Source organism: Charadrius vociferus, unplaced genomic scaffold (genome assembly GCF_000708025.1).
Source record: "Charadrius vociferus isolate BGI_N301 unplaced genomic scaffold, ASM70802v2 scaffold565, whole genome shotgun sequence".
Taxonomy (NCBI): Eukaryota; Metazoa; Chordata; class Aves; order Charadriiformes; family Charadriidae; genus Charadrius; species Charadrius vociferus.
The window spans coordinates 611,368-622,748 of NW_009648358.1; the positions used below are offsets into that span (position 1 = coordinate 611,368).

At 39.8% G+C, this 11,381-nt stretch overlaps 1 protein-coding gene across 1 annotated transcript in view; it reads left to right on the top strand.

The window, feature by feature from the left end:
- The window catches only part of DUSP22 (dual specificity phosphatase 22), a 36,742-nt gene that overhangs the window by 14,414 nt on the left and 10,947 nt on the right, over nt 1-11,381 (top strand). The window contains exon 4 of the mRNA XM_009885268.1: nt 11,357-11,372. Coding sequence (XP_009883570.1) covers nt 11,357-11,372 — 16 coding nt within the window. The remainder of the gene's footprint in view (nt 1-11,356; nt 11,373-11,381) is intronic.

Below are 11,381 nucleotides of genomic sequence, written 5' to 3' on the forward strand. Positions count from 1 at the left end.
AGGACGCCAGCTAGGTGTTACTCTATTGCATTAAATCTGCAGTCTTAACAAATTTTGTGCCAGTTGATCTAAGTGAAGTAAGTAAAGGCAAATCTTGTTAATCTTGCCAGAGGAATCTGGTTGTAGGTCCGTTGAAGCTAAGAGTGTTTCTCTGGATTTTCCAGGTGTTTGACCCTGTTCTGGGGGATGTTACATCGAGATGAATGTGGGCCCAAACCAAACAGGATGCTGATGTGGATTGTGTACCTGCTTGGAAACAGCTGCGTCCCATTCTAGAAAGTATGTGCTGTGCTGGACAGTCGTGTCTGAACAGCTGAACTTGCAGCATCCTTAATCTTCTCATACTGTTCCTTCTCCTGTCCCCCCAACCACACACCCTTAAATACTGGCAAAAGCAAGAATGGTTCCTCCGCTGCATTGGGCAGCAATTGTTGTGTGTAATACAGGAAGGAGTACAGCATGAGTCCTTGGGGGGCGGAGGGATGCTAGAAGTTCTTCTGATCAGCCAGTCTACTCAGGCCCTGTCCCAGGCGGGTATTATCTGCAAAGAAAGGCAGGGATGGATATACATTCTGTAGGTCCCCGTGCAGAGAACCCACCTCAGAAAACAGCGTGATATGTGTGGCTGGCAAATGACATCACACAGATTCCCACTGGAAGTAAGCAAGGCTTTGACTGCGAGAGTACGTAATTGTGGAAATACATTGCCAGAGGCAACAGTGGATTTTCTCGCATGCTGCATTTTAGTGGGGAAGTTGATTGAGCTAAGGCTGGGTTACAGAGGTCTCTGAGCTCTGCATTTTACAGCCAGAGCATTTCACAGTTCTTGGTCTGTCTGAGAGGCTTTGAGGTGCCCGTCATGGTGACTGTTGTATGCATTGTAGACATCTGTCCATCAATCAGGAAATGGACTGAAACTACCAGCTTCTTTCACACGGTCCACCACGCGTTTGTCAGTTACTAGTAATTCTGCTGTTGCTCTTGACCTGCAGCAGAGGTTTGATCTAGTAAATGTATGAATCCTGTTACCAGTTGCCTGTGGTTGTGCAGTCCTTTGGCATTAATTTGTTTATAGCGTTATCGTTGTCAGATTGACCACTGCTGCATCGCAGGAAGCTCTGTATGCTGTACTCATCTCGGAGACATCGTAACAATCACAGTAATGTAGATCTTAAATAAACAAGAGTTTAGCTGGGTATTCCTGTACTGTCTTCTGCCAGAAAAGCTTTCCATTGTTTACATCAAATTGCATTAAGAGTAGGCTTTCGCATGTGTCCTGCTTCTATATGCAAGTCAGTTCTCTTTCTTTGTTTTTCTGCTGCTACAGAATATTTGTTTTGTTTTTATTTTTAGTGTTGGGCTTTTTTTTTCCAGATGACAAAAGAGTACATCAGTGCATGGGATAGTTTCAACTAAAGTCATTTGGATGAAGCATAAGGAAATGAAATCCCAACAAAACATTCACAGTTTTTTGGGTTGGGGCGTATTGTCATCTCTATCTGCTCAGTACCAAAGCTGTCATAAGTTTTATGCGTCTCCATTTCATGTGAATAGCTAATCTGTGTCCCTGTGATACTCATGTACCAGATGGTTCTGTTCCAAGTCTGGTTGTGGGATTTCTTCTCCAAGCAAAAAAGAGTGATCTTGAAGTACTGTATGGAACCTTTCGAATGTTGCAATAATGTCTTCTGGTTGCTGAGAAAATACTCTGATGCCTAGGAAAAATGCGCTCTTCTTTCTCTTCAACTTTCTTAAAATATTAGCTTTATAGGTTATGGTTTTTCCCCATCATTCTGCATAGTCAACCAGAGCACCCACAGAGGACAGTTATTTATTCTTTTTTTTCTTTGTATTCTGATGCCATTAACAATATCATCTTGATCTGGTACATGCTATCTCCAGAGCAGTGGTTTTCCTCCCCTTTTTCCTGCATTGATGACTACCTAAATAAGTGTTGATATGGTAGGTGGGTGGAGGGGTGGGGGAGGTAGAGGAAAGCTAACTGCTGACTGAACTAAGCATCTTTCTTGTCCAGTCTGTTAGCTTGTGCAGCTAGCACAGCTTAAATGAACTGTATGTTAATAAATACAAGCTTCACAGGCCAGGTCATCTTATAAAGATTTTTAGTTTTATTTTTTTCCTTGCAAATTTTAAAATTGTAATCAGAATAGAAATAGGGGTTCAAATACTCAATATCTCAGAAGCCGAACTGAAAGGGAAGAGCACAATTTAAAAAAAATCTATGCTTGTCTTTTATAAAAATCTTTCATACTCCTTGAGTATACAGTCAAACGCATTAATAGAATACAGGCAATGAGAAGATGCTGTAACTCGAACAGAACCAGTAAGTGTGAAGAACAGAAGTTGTAGAAAAATAAGGATGCTACGGAGAAGCTGTATAACTTTTCCACAACAGTTTTATCTCTGCTGAATGCTGTGATATACCTGTTTTATAAGATGTTAAGGATGAGAAAGTTGCAGCTGGGGATATCACAAGAGGAAGTGCTGGATCAAGTTTATGAATTGGGGGCGGGGGGGGGAAGGTGTATGACTGGCTGGTAAATCCAGACTTTTGCAGGAAAGTGAAAGTTAAATGACTGAACACCTATCAAAACCAGAAATGTTTCTAAGATCAAATGGTCATAGCTTGCAGACCTAATATAGATAATGTATTCATATCAGCTTGCATTGAGATTTGGAATCTCGTTTCATATTTTTTAAGCCTGGCTGGACGTTGTAAATCTTAATACAGTTTTAGCTGGGCAGGATAGTCTTGCATGCTTACTGATGATCTTTAGACTATACATGTGCAGATTTTTAGAAAAGGAAAGCAAACTAAGCCACAGAGGAGCTGAACCGGCAGCTCTGGCACAATGCTCAGTGCAGTTTAGAGATAGAATTATTGCAGCTATTTTGGTTTTTGCTATAGAAACCTATCATATCTGCAAATAGCACTTAATATGATGAGGTTTACTATAGGGGAGCTTTTATTGAAGCTTTGAAAGGGAATAGCCTCATCTCCTTTTAGTTTTCTAATTCTTCCTTTCCATCACGAATTTGTGGAAACTTCTTTCTTTCTCTCATGGTTGCACATTCTGGACTGACTTCATTATTTTATTTTTTTTTGGTATGTGTGTATAACAGGGATTACCTTGTGCTAAAACAAAAGAAAAAATTCCTGTGTCATGCCCCCAGCTGATAACTCTGGAAGTGCTGAAAGCTGCCTCAGTGCTTTCTTCTTTCGTTCTGTAATCTGAAGGAATATCCTCACACAGGCACCAGTCCAGAAAGCATTTGTTTGGACTCAAAAGCATATCACTGCTCAACACAAAATAACTAAATATGGAAATATTGGAAACCAGTCAGCCCTAGGTGTTTGGGTTGTTTTTTTTTTTTTAAAAAAAAAGCATAACTAATTCTGGACAAATGCTGCTCAGCAAGTGAGAACCACCAGTCTATTAAAACCGTGTTATGATGTTGGATAGCATACAGAAGTCTTGAGCTGTAGGAGGCCATTCATATATGAAAATTGCATCTTGATGACATGATGCGAGAAGTCCCTGCTGGGTATGGCTGGGCAACGTATTCTCTGCACAGGCTCTGCTGTTTTTGGTATCCAGCCCAAAGAGTTATGAGAACTATTAAAGAGGGAGATGGCAAGACAGCTCTCAAAATCAAAGTTGCTAATATCATGTTGCAAGGTCATTGCTGTTGTATAAAGATCAGTTCTGCAAATTAATAATTTAGTCAAGACTGTTGCATTTCCTTCTATAGCAATAAGCTCTTATATCACCACTGCTGGAAGCTGTCAATTTTCAGCCTATATGTTACTATCAAGAGGAAGTGTACAAGCGCTTCTTCTAATAAAAAAAACCTTAACTTTCTTCTATGATGTTTCACTGCCTTTTCATGGTAAGGGTTTCCTCTCATGAGATGTTTCAGAAGACCATGCTGAGCAAAATAGCTACCATTTTTATTTCAGGTGTAGCGGCACCAGAAGATTCTCTCTAGTTTGAAGTAATGCCCTGTCTGGCATTGGCTTTGCTTGTGAAGTTGGTAGCTCTGACTAATTTTTCAAAAATGACATTGGTAGCCCACTAAGAAGCCTCCAAGAGACTTCCACAAAGCGGCTTTTAAAGTGTCAGGCAGGGCCTTCATCATGAGGTACCCTTGGTGGAGGCTGCTGTGTTGGTGCACTGTTCGAATTGCTCAGGACGCACGAGCTGTGTCAGGGGAACGAAGTTCCTGTAGTGGCCGATGGCAGGGAGGAGAGGATGAGGACCATTTGAAGCGTTCAATGGCGAGCTGTTTGCATGAGAGATGTTTAGACCAGTAAGCGCCTGGTGTTTCTCATTGCTCGGTTAGTGTTGACCAGAACAGAACAAATGCTCTGACCTGCTCTGTGCAGAGGAGATGATGTGGAGAGTGTGTTAATCCATGTTTGTAATGTGAGCATGTTCCAGAGGTATAGCAATTGTGTTCCAGCATTCCCTGGAAGAAAAAGGCAGGTGGGATGTATTGTTTTATTGTAGTACTCAGATCCCCTTGAGGGTTCAGGTACCAAGTGTAATAGGTAGTGCTCAGATGTTAGATATGCACTGACATGCCTGGGGGCTTGAACACCTTATCTAGGAAAGGCAGACTAACGAGGTCCTTCCTCTCAGCTGAAGTATGTAGTCCTGCAAATATTCTTGTGTCCTAAAGGAGATGAACCACAATTTATTATAAACTCATTAGTGTTTTCTCCCACTCTGCATTCCTTCAGATGAGCCAGGTTAGAATTGGAATTCAGGGTTAGAATTGGAAATAATACGTGCAGCTTTGTGCAAGTAAAATAAAGTCCTTAACTCTTCCATATTTCCCTCTTATAATTTTGAAAAGGGTGACAGAGAGGAGAGGCGGGGAAGGAGGTCTTGTAACAGGACACTTTGTATTTGTGATTGGCACATTCCAGCTCAATGATGCCGACTTTTCAAAAATGTCACTGAGTCTGTTTCCTAAGAAACAGGAAAAAACATTGCAAAAAACCCCCCATGGCTTGTAAATGCTATTGTATTATTCAAGATAACACAAACCAAATGTATAAATTCTATTGCAGGAGCATCCCGCTTTCTGTTTTTCATATTCTTCATGTAATTTCAATTTCATTTATAATATTTTTCAAAACCAAACCTGAGCGTGTTGTTCGCTAAAGTGAATCAGTGGTTGTTTTTTGCTGAAACACAAATGTATTTTCTATGAGTCATTAATAAAATCAGCACCAATGGTGATTGCTACAGAAAGTAACTGAAAGGACAAACAAACGGTTGAACGGTTTTCAGTTTAGCAGGTTCAGTTTGGTGCATTACTGGACAAAACCCTTGATAAATTCTTGTTGGTTTGGCTTGAGGAAGCTTTGTGCCGGCTGTTTCCCACTTTAGCTTTTTTGCTGAAATGCCCCTAAACAAAAATAAGTCCTCCTGCCCTCATCTGTTGATGTGACGACTCAAATTAACACATGGCTTTTGACTAACCTGAAAGAACTTGCCAGGTGCTGGAGGTTTTCTATTTGCATCTGGGTTCACAAATTTAAGTTTAGGGGTTTAGGTTTAAAAAAAATTTCTTGGAAGTCGTTGATGGTTTTCTTTACATAAATTTAAATAGAGAGGTTTAATGCCAAAAATACAATCCTACTCTTTTTAAACTTTTTTTTTTTTAAACAACCCGTTTCCCCCACCCCCTGCCCTTGGAGAACAGAAATTTTGTAATTTGAGGTTCTTTCCCCCTCTCCTCACCTTTTAACATCTGAAGTTCTAGATTCAGGTTTCCAGTGCTAACTAGAACCTCAGAAATGTTGTATATAAAGCAGTGGCAGGGACAGTGTTCCGAAGAACATCTGTAAAAAAGATTACTTGGAAAATCCACTAAACATGAAATAATGCGTAGCATTTTTAGTCTTTCCTCTTATTCTCATGCATACTGTTTTGCTAGAGTACTCAGTTTTATATAAAAATCGCTGGACTGTTTTCTTTCATGGATAAACTGTATGTTAGTATGACTTAGGGTGTAATCAAACTGAGCATCTTTCTTAATGACTTCAGAATCTTTGATCATTCCATAGGAGCAAACATCCATGTAGGTGTTGCATTTGTCTCTCAGTATTTTTGCACCTTATCCTGTTCAGACTCAAAATTATTCTTGGTATCGTGAGATTAAATTTGAGTGTGCTTTTTGGAGATCCTGTTCTCAGTCACTGACCCATTATCTGACATGTAGCACTTGTAGCTGTGTCATTTTGCTACTGCAAAATTCTACATGTTCTACTAGAAAAACCCAAATGCCAGTTTTTACAAGTTTAGTTAAAATGAAACTTGCGTTTTTTAAATGGACTATAGGTAAGTAGAATAAAAAGAGTGTTCCTTAAACTGGACTGTTACATTTCCTGAACCCTTCATGAAATACTAGGTTTAATAACAAAGATTTAGTTCTCTCTTTTTTTTTTTTTAAAGCTAATGATATTAGGAAGGTGGTGTTCTATAGTCTTACTGGCTTTTTCAAATGTGAAATAACTGTTCAGTTTCTAATCTTAGTAGATCAACCTCTGAAATAATTAAAATTTTGAAAAGGACTGCAATTCCATGAATACCTTATTAACTGTAGTGTAAATCTTCCGGGTATATATGGACGCACCTAAACCTTTTAGTTTTTAGTATCTCAATATTCACTGAAGCAGAACTTACTTAGTTCTAGAATCTGTGATGAAATTGTGCAAGTGTTGTCATTGTTTCTCAAATAACAGTGAATTTTAGAAATTTTACTTAACTCTCGCTTGTTTCAACTTTGACAATCTTGAAATCAGAATACTTGCTCTAGTTTTGTTAGCTCTCACTGTATCGGTTTAACTGTAGCATTTAGTTTCAGGGCCTAAGAGAGATAGAAATCTAGTTTTGGTGGTTACTCTGCTGAAACAGAAAACAGAAAAGTAAATTATATTTTATTTTAATGATTTTTTTGAAGTAATCTTAACAGGTTAGATACACCAAACTAAATGGGAGTGCTGCTTTTATTTGATGACGAGGGCATCAGTTAGGATCATCATGTGAATAATAAGGAAAAAGTTTAGACAAATATGTGTGTTGGAGAGTAGGGGTCTCTGGTGGTAAAGGTGATTGATGGAGAAAAGAAAGTGAGCAATGATTTAAAAGTAACAAGTGGAAAGTGGTGGTGAATCGAGATGAGCAGAAGAAAGTTGTGTACAGCGTCTCATTGACCTGTGAGCTTGGGTTTGAATGTGTTCCATATGTATGAAATGTTTTATTACCCGAGAATATATATAACTCCTGTTTAATTAAAAAGGTTGGATTGTTGGGGTGTTTTTTTATGGGTCATCTGGGAGAAAGCTTGTTTAGAGAGATAAGACATGACTGACACCAGCTGAAGAAATGTTTGAAAAACAATGTATTAGCAGCAGTATTCAATAAATAAAGTGGACATAATACTTCATTTAGGATTTAAAATAATCTTTCTCTCTTCATCAGTTTTTATCATTGCAAGCTTTTCTCTTTTGAACATATACCATGTTTTGAGATGAGTTAGCTATTCTGTTGCACCTAATTTAGTGTGTGTAGGTGAAGTGGCCCAATACCTGTTTTGAGTTGTTCTGTCCTTCCTCCATGGAATAATTTTTAGATAATTGTTATTCCTAGGGAACAAAACAGAGTTAATTTAAAAATAATAAATAAAATAAAGACTTCCATATGGTTGATATCAAATTTGTATTTTGTCTTCCCATCTTTAACAACATGCAGTTTTGGCTCAACTTCGTATATTGCATTTGCAGTCGGACTCAAGTTCATTTAATGGAACTGCAGCCTAGGTACTAAGTTGGAGCTTTTTGAAATTCTCACTAGGAGCTGGTCTGCTTGACTCTTCAACAATCTTTTGATTTAGCTTACTCTATTTTAATCACCGTTTCAGTGATTGTTACCTTCTTACATCTTATGCTTTGCAGTTTCAGAATGGCAAAAAACCTGCTAGGTAATAAAATAGTAATGTCTATATTTCTTGCATGCTAGTACTCTATCTAAAATGTTGTAGGTATTTACTTGTTTGGTTGGCATAAATGTTTTGCCTTTAAAGGTCCCTTTGGGACAGTTCTTCGATATTATCTGCAGGGTATGTGCACAGGAAGGACAGCAGTGTCTTGAGACACAAATATACAAATAATATTATGATCCTAGGTAGCTTTTTTTTTTAAACAGTCACAGTCAGCAGGGTTCAGTAATTAAATATCTTCCTATTGCCAGTATGTTTAAAAGAGAAAGTCTGTCCAGCATATGTGAGGAAAAGCTAATTCCAGCAATCAACACGAATATCTACACAGAAAATCCCCTGAGTCTCATTTATGAATACCTGCCCCATACAATCTTGTGTCGTTGTTGTATTTCAGGTATCCACTTACGATGAATGATATTTGATCCTATTATCATCATTATTATTTCAACCAAGAGAAGCAAAACTTGACGGTAGGGTGGGATCCTCAGGAGTTACCAACTCTGGCCAAACTGCGTTTGGGTCGAAGTCACTGAGAGTTTCACTGTTGTTTTTTGTGGGAGTCAGGTTAGGTCACTGCGCGGTACTTTTGAAATCCCACCTCTAACTATTTCTGAGTTGAGTGTGTGATTATTTCCTCACAGGGAGGAGTCCATCACCACAGCTTTCCAAAAACACTGTAGAAGTGACATGTGTCAGTCAAAGTACCAAATTCCAGTAACTTTAACCATCTCCTGTCTGAGAAGCTGTATTAATAAGGCTAATAGGCTGATGCTGAGCATTTGCAAGCACAGTAGTGAAAAGAGTGCCGTGGGCTTCACTGGAAGTTGGAAGTCCTGAAGATCTCCAGGATCAGGCTCTGGATGAGCCATTCAGTACCATGTGCGGTCTCTCATAGGCTAGTTTCATGCTTGCTTGCGGTAGTGGGAACTAGCCAGCCATGACAAAAAAAGAACATTGTGGGTCTTAAGCTTGTGCTGGTGCTACTTCTGCTTTTAAAGTGAACATGATCTGAAAGCCCCTCTGCACTCAGGCGGTGAAAAGCACTCAGCATGTGCCATAGCATCTGAAATCTGCGGCACAACTTGCATCAGTGCATGCTGGAGGAGTGAACCGTCTGGCATGTAGTGTGCTCTGGAGTTAACCCATCTCGTACCTTCGGTCTTCTTCCTGTTTTTCCCCTTGGTCGTGCAGAGTTAGTGGCATGGACTTGTCTAGAGGTGGGGGGGAAAGAATAGCATGTAAATTTACTTTCAGGTCACAGGCCCTCATTCTACTGGAGTGACTCACTTGAAGTGATACTAGTGTCCGAGATAAACCTCTCAGATGCGTCATACAAGATGCTTATTATCGTAATTAATCTGTCACGATATAGTTATCCTTGGCTCAGCAGCCTATCAATATATATATTACTGATACACTGTCTTTCTAAATGAATGTTTCTGTGCAAGCTGTTGTGGATCAGCTTATGGCTGTGGAGCCCTCCTAGTTTCCCACAACAGGCATCCCTTCTCCTGATACAAGGCAGCAGGGACTGTTAGTTGTTGATGCCGTTGCCTCCGGCAGCAAACTGCTTTGGCTTGCAAACTGACTTCATTCTCTCTGTCCTCAGCTGCATTTTGCCACGTAGCTCTCACACAAAACGCCACGTGCTGTCACTGGCTTGGTGTTGTCCTGATGGTGCCTTCTCCCGCATCAGGCACTGCCACGTCTCCATCTCCATGCTTAGCACTGTCTGCAGAGCCTTCCCTGCTCTGACTCTGCCTTCCCCAAACCAGAAGGCTGTAGGCAGAAGCAACTCTCCTCCGGTTGTGGCACTGCTGGGGATGGCCTGTCAGAGTGAGGAAGTCTGGTAAAGCATGGTGGGGACAGGGCAAGCTTTCAAATCTGTGTGGCTGTGAAGAGGACACTGGCTGAAGGTGTTCTGCTGGGCTGAGTAAACGACTGGTGCCATGTGCAAGTGGGTGGTGAAGAGATGCAGGTGAAGCATCACCACATCCTTTCTGACATAGTGGTGAAGTTCATGCATCTTGCAGCGGATCAGCACGATGGTGTATCAGGGTGCCAGGGGTCAGGACCTCTTGTAGGAGGGTTTGGTGTGAGGTGGCAAGTGAAGTAACAAAGTCTGAGTTGGGGAAATAAGGGCTTTCTGAGCCAGCAAAGCAAAGGTGATGTTGGAGAAGGTACTGCCTCAGGTAGCCATCACAGTTGAGCAATGAAACCCCCACCACCCCACCAAGCTTGCAAGTGAAATGCCTTGTTCCACCTTGTTGGCAAAGGATCTCTTATAGATAAATGTGTGACTTTCCATGTATGTTGTGAACATGCAGGATTATTACAGGGGTTTGCATTGTTACAGCAAGATAAACGAAGGTACTGTGTATGGTGGACATTTTGCTGTGAGTCTCTATCTTTACAAGTACATCTGGAAAATTCATAACTCTGCATCTGAGATAAGTCAAAAGAGTTCCAGTGGATGATTAGGTTTTTGTGTGTCTGAGCTGCAACCTGTATTCTTGGAAGTCCTATTTGCGAAGTTAGCTAAATATGCTTTCAGAAGTGTTCTTTTTCTTAACAGTCATAGGAGCAAAACAAGCTTTGAAAATAAAATGACAGTTAAAATGAGCGTTGACAATGCAAAGCAGTAGTGTATGATTTATAGTGTTGTTTTAAATATACCCAGTAACATTTTTAATGCATCAGAAATGATTATCTAACTTCCCTAACTGATCTTGTAACTTACTATGATAGCTGACTAAGAAAGTGAGGCTAACGTTGTAGAAGAAAAGTACGCATTTTACAGTTGTCTTTTGTGAAGTTTCCCAAAAATAAAAAACAAAACCCATACCAAAAACATGTTTCTTCTCTGAAATGTGTTTTGTTTGGTTTATCAACTAGGTAAAGAAAAATGATTGCATGGGATCAAAAGAAATTGCTTATCACAATTTTAGGTTGTAGCCTCTGTTCAGAGAAAGGGAAGGGCAGGAGAGGATGCAACTTAATTTTACTAGAAATGCAAGAAGAATGAGATTTTGAAAAAGATTTACACCTTTTTAGTAAAGATGCTTCTATTTTAAAAAGATTGCTACTGGGCCTTGGGATAAGCATGACTAAGCTATGTGCTGGTGTCTTAGCAACAAAGCAGGTGTGAACACAGTGTTTTAATATCTGGCTGCATAGAGATGATCTTTGCTTGTCCGAATAATGATGTGCTTTCCTCAAAGTCAATAAAATCTCACCAGTCTAGAGCAGGACTTGTGTGGCAGTAGATAAATGTATTTAACTTGGACATTTTCTTCTCATTCATTTTTGCTTCTTTACACAGGGAGTGAAGTATCTGTGCATTCCTG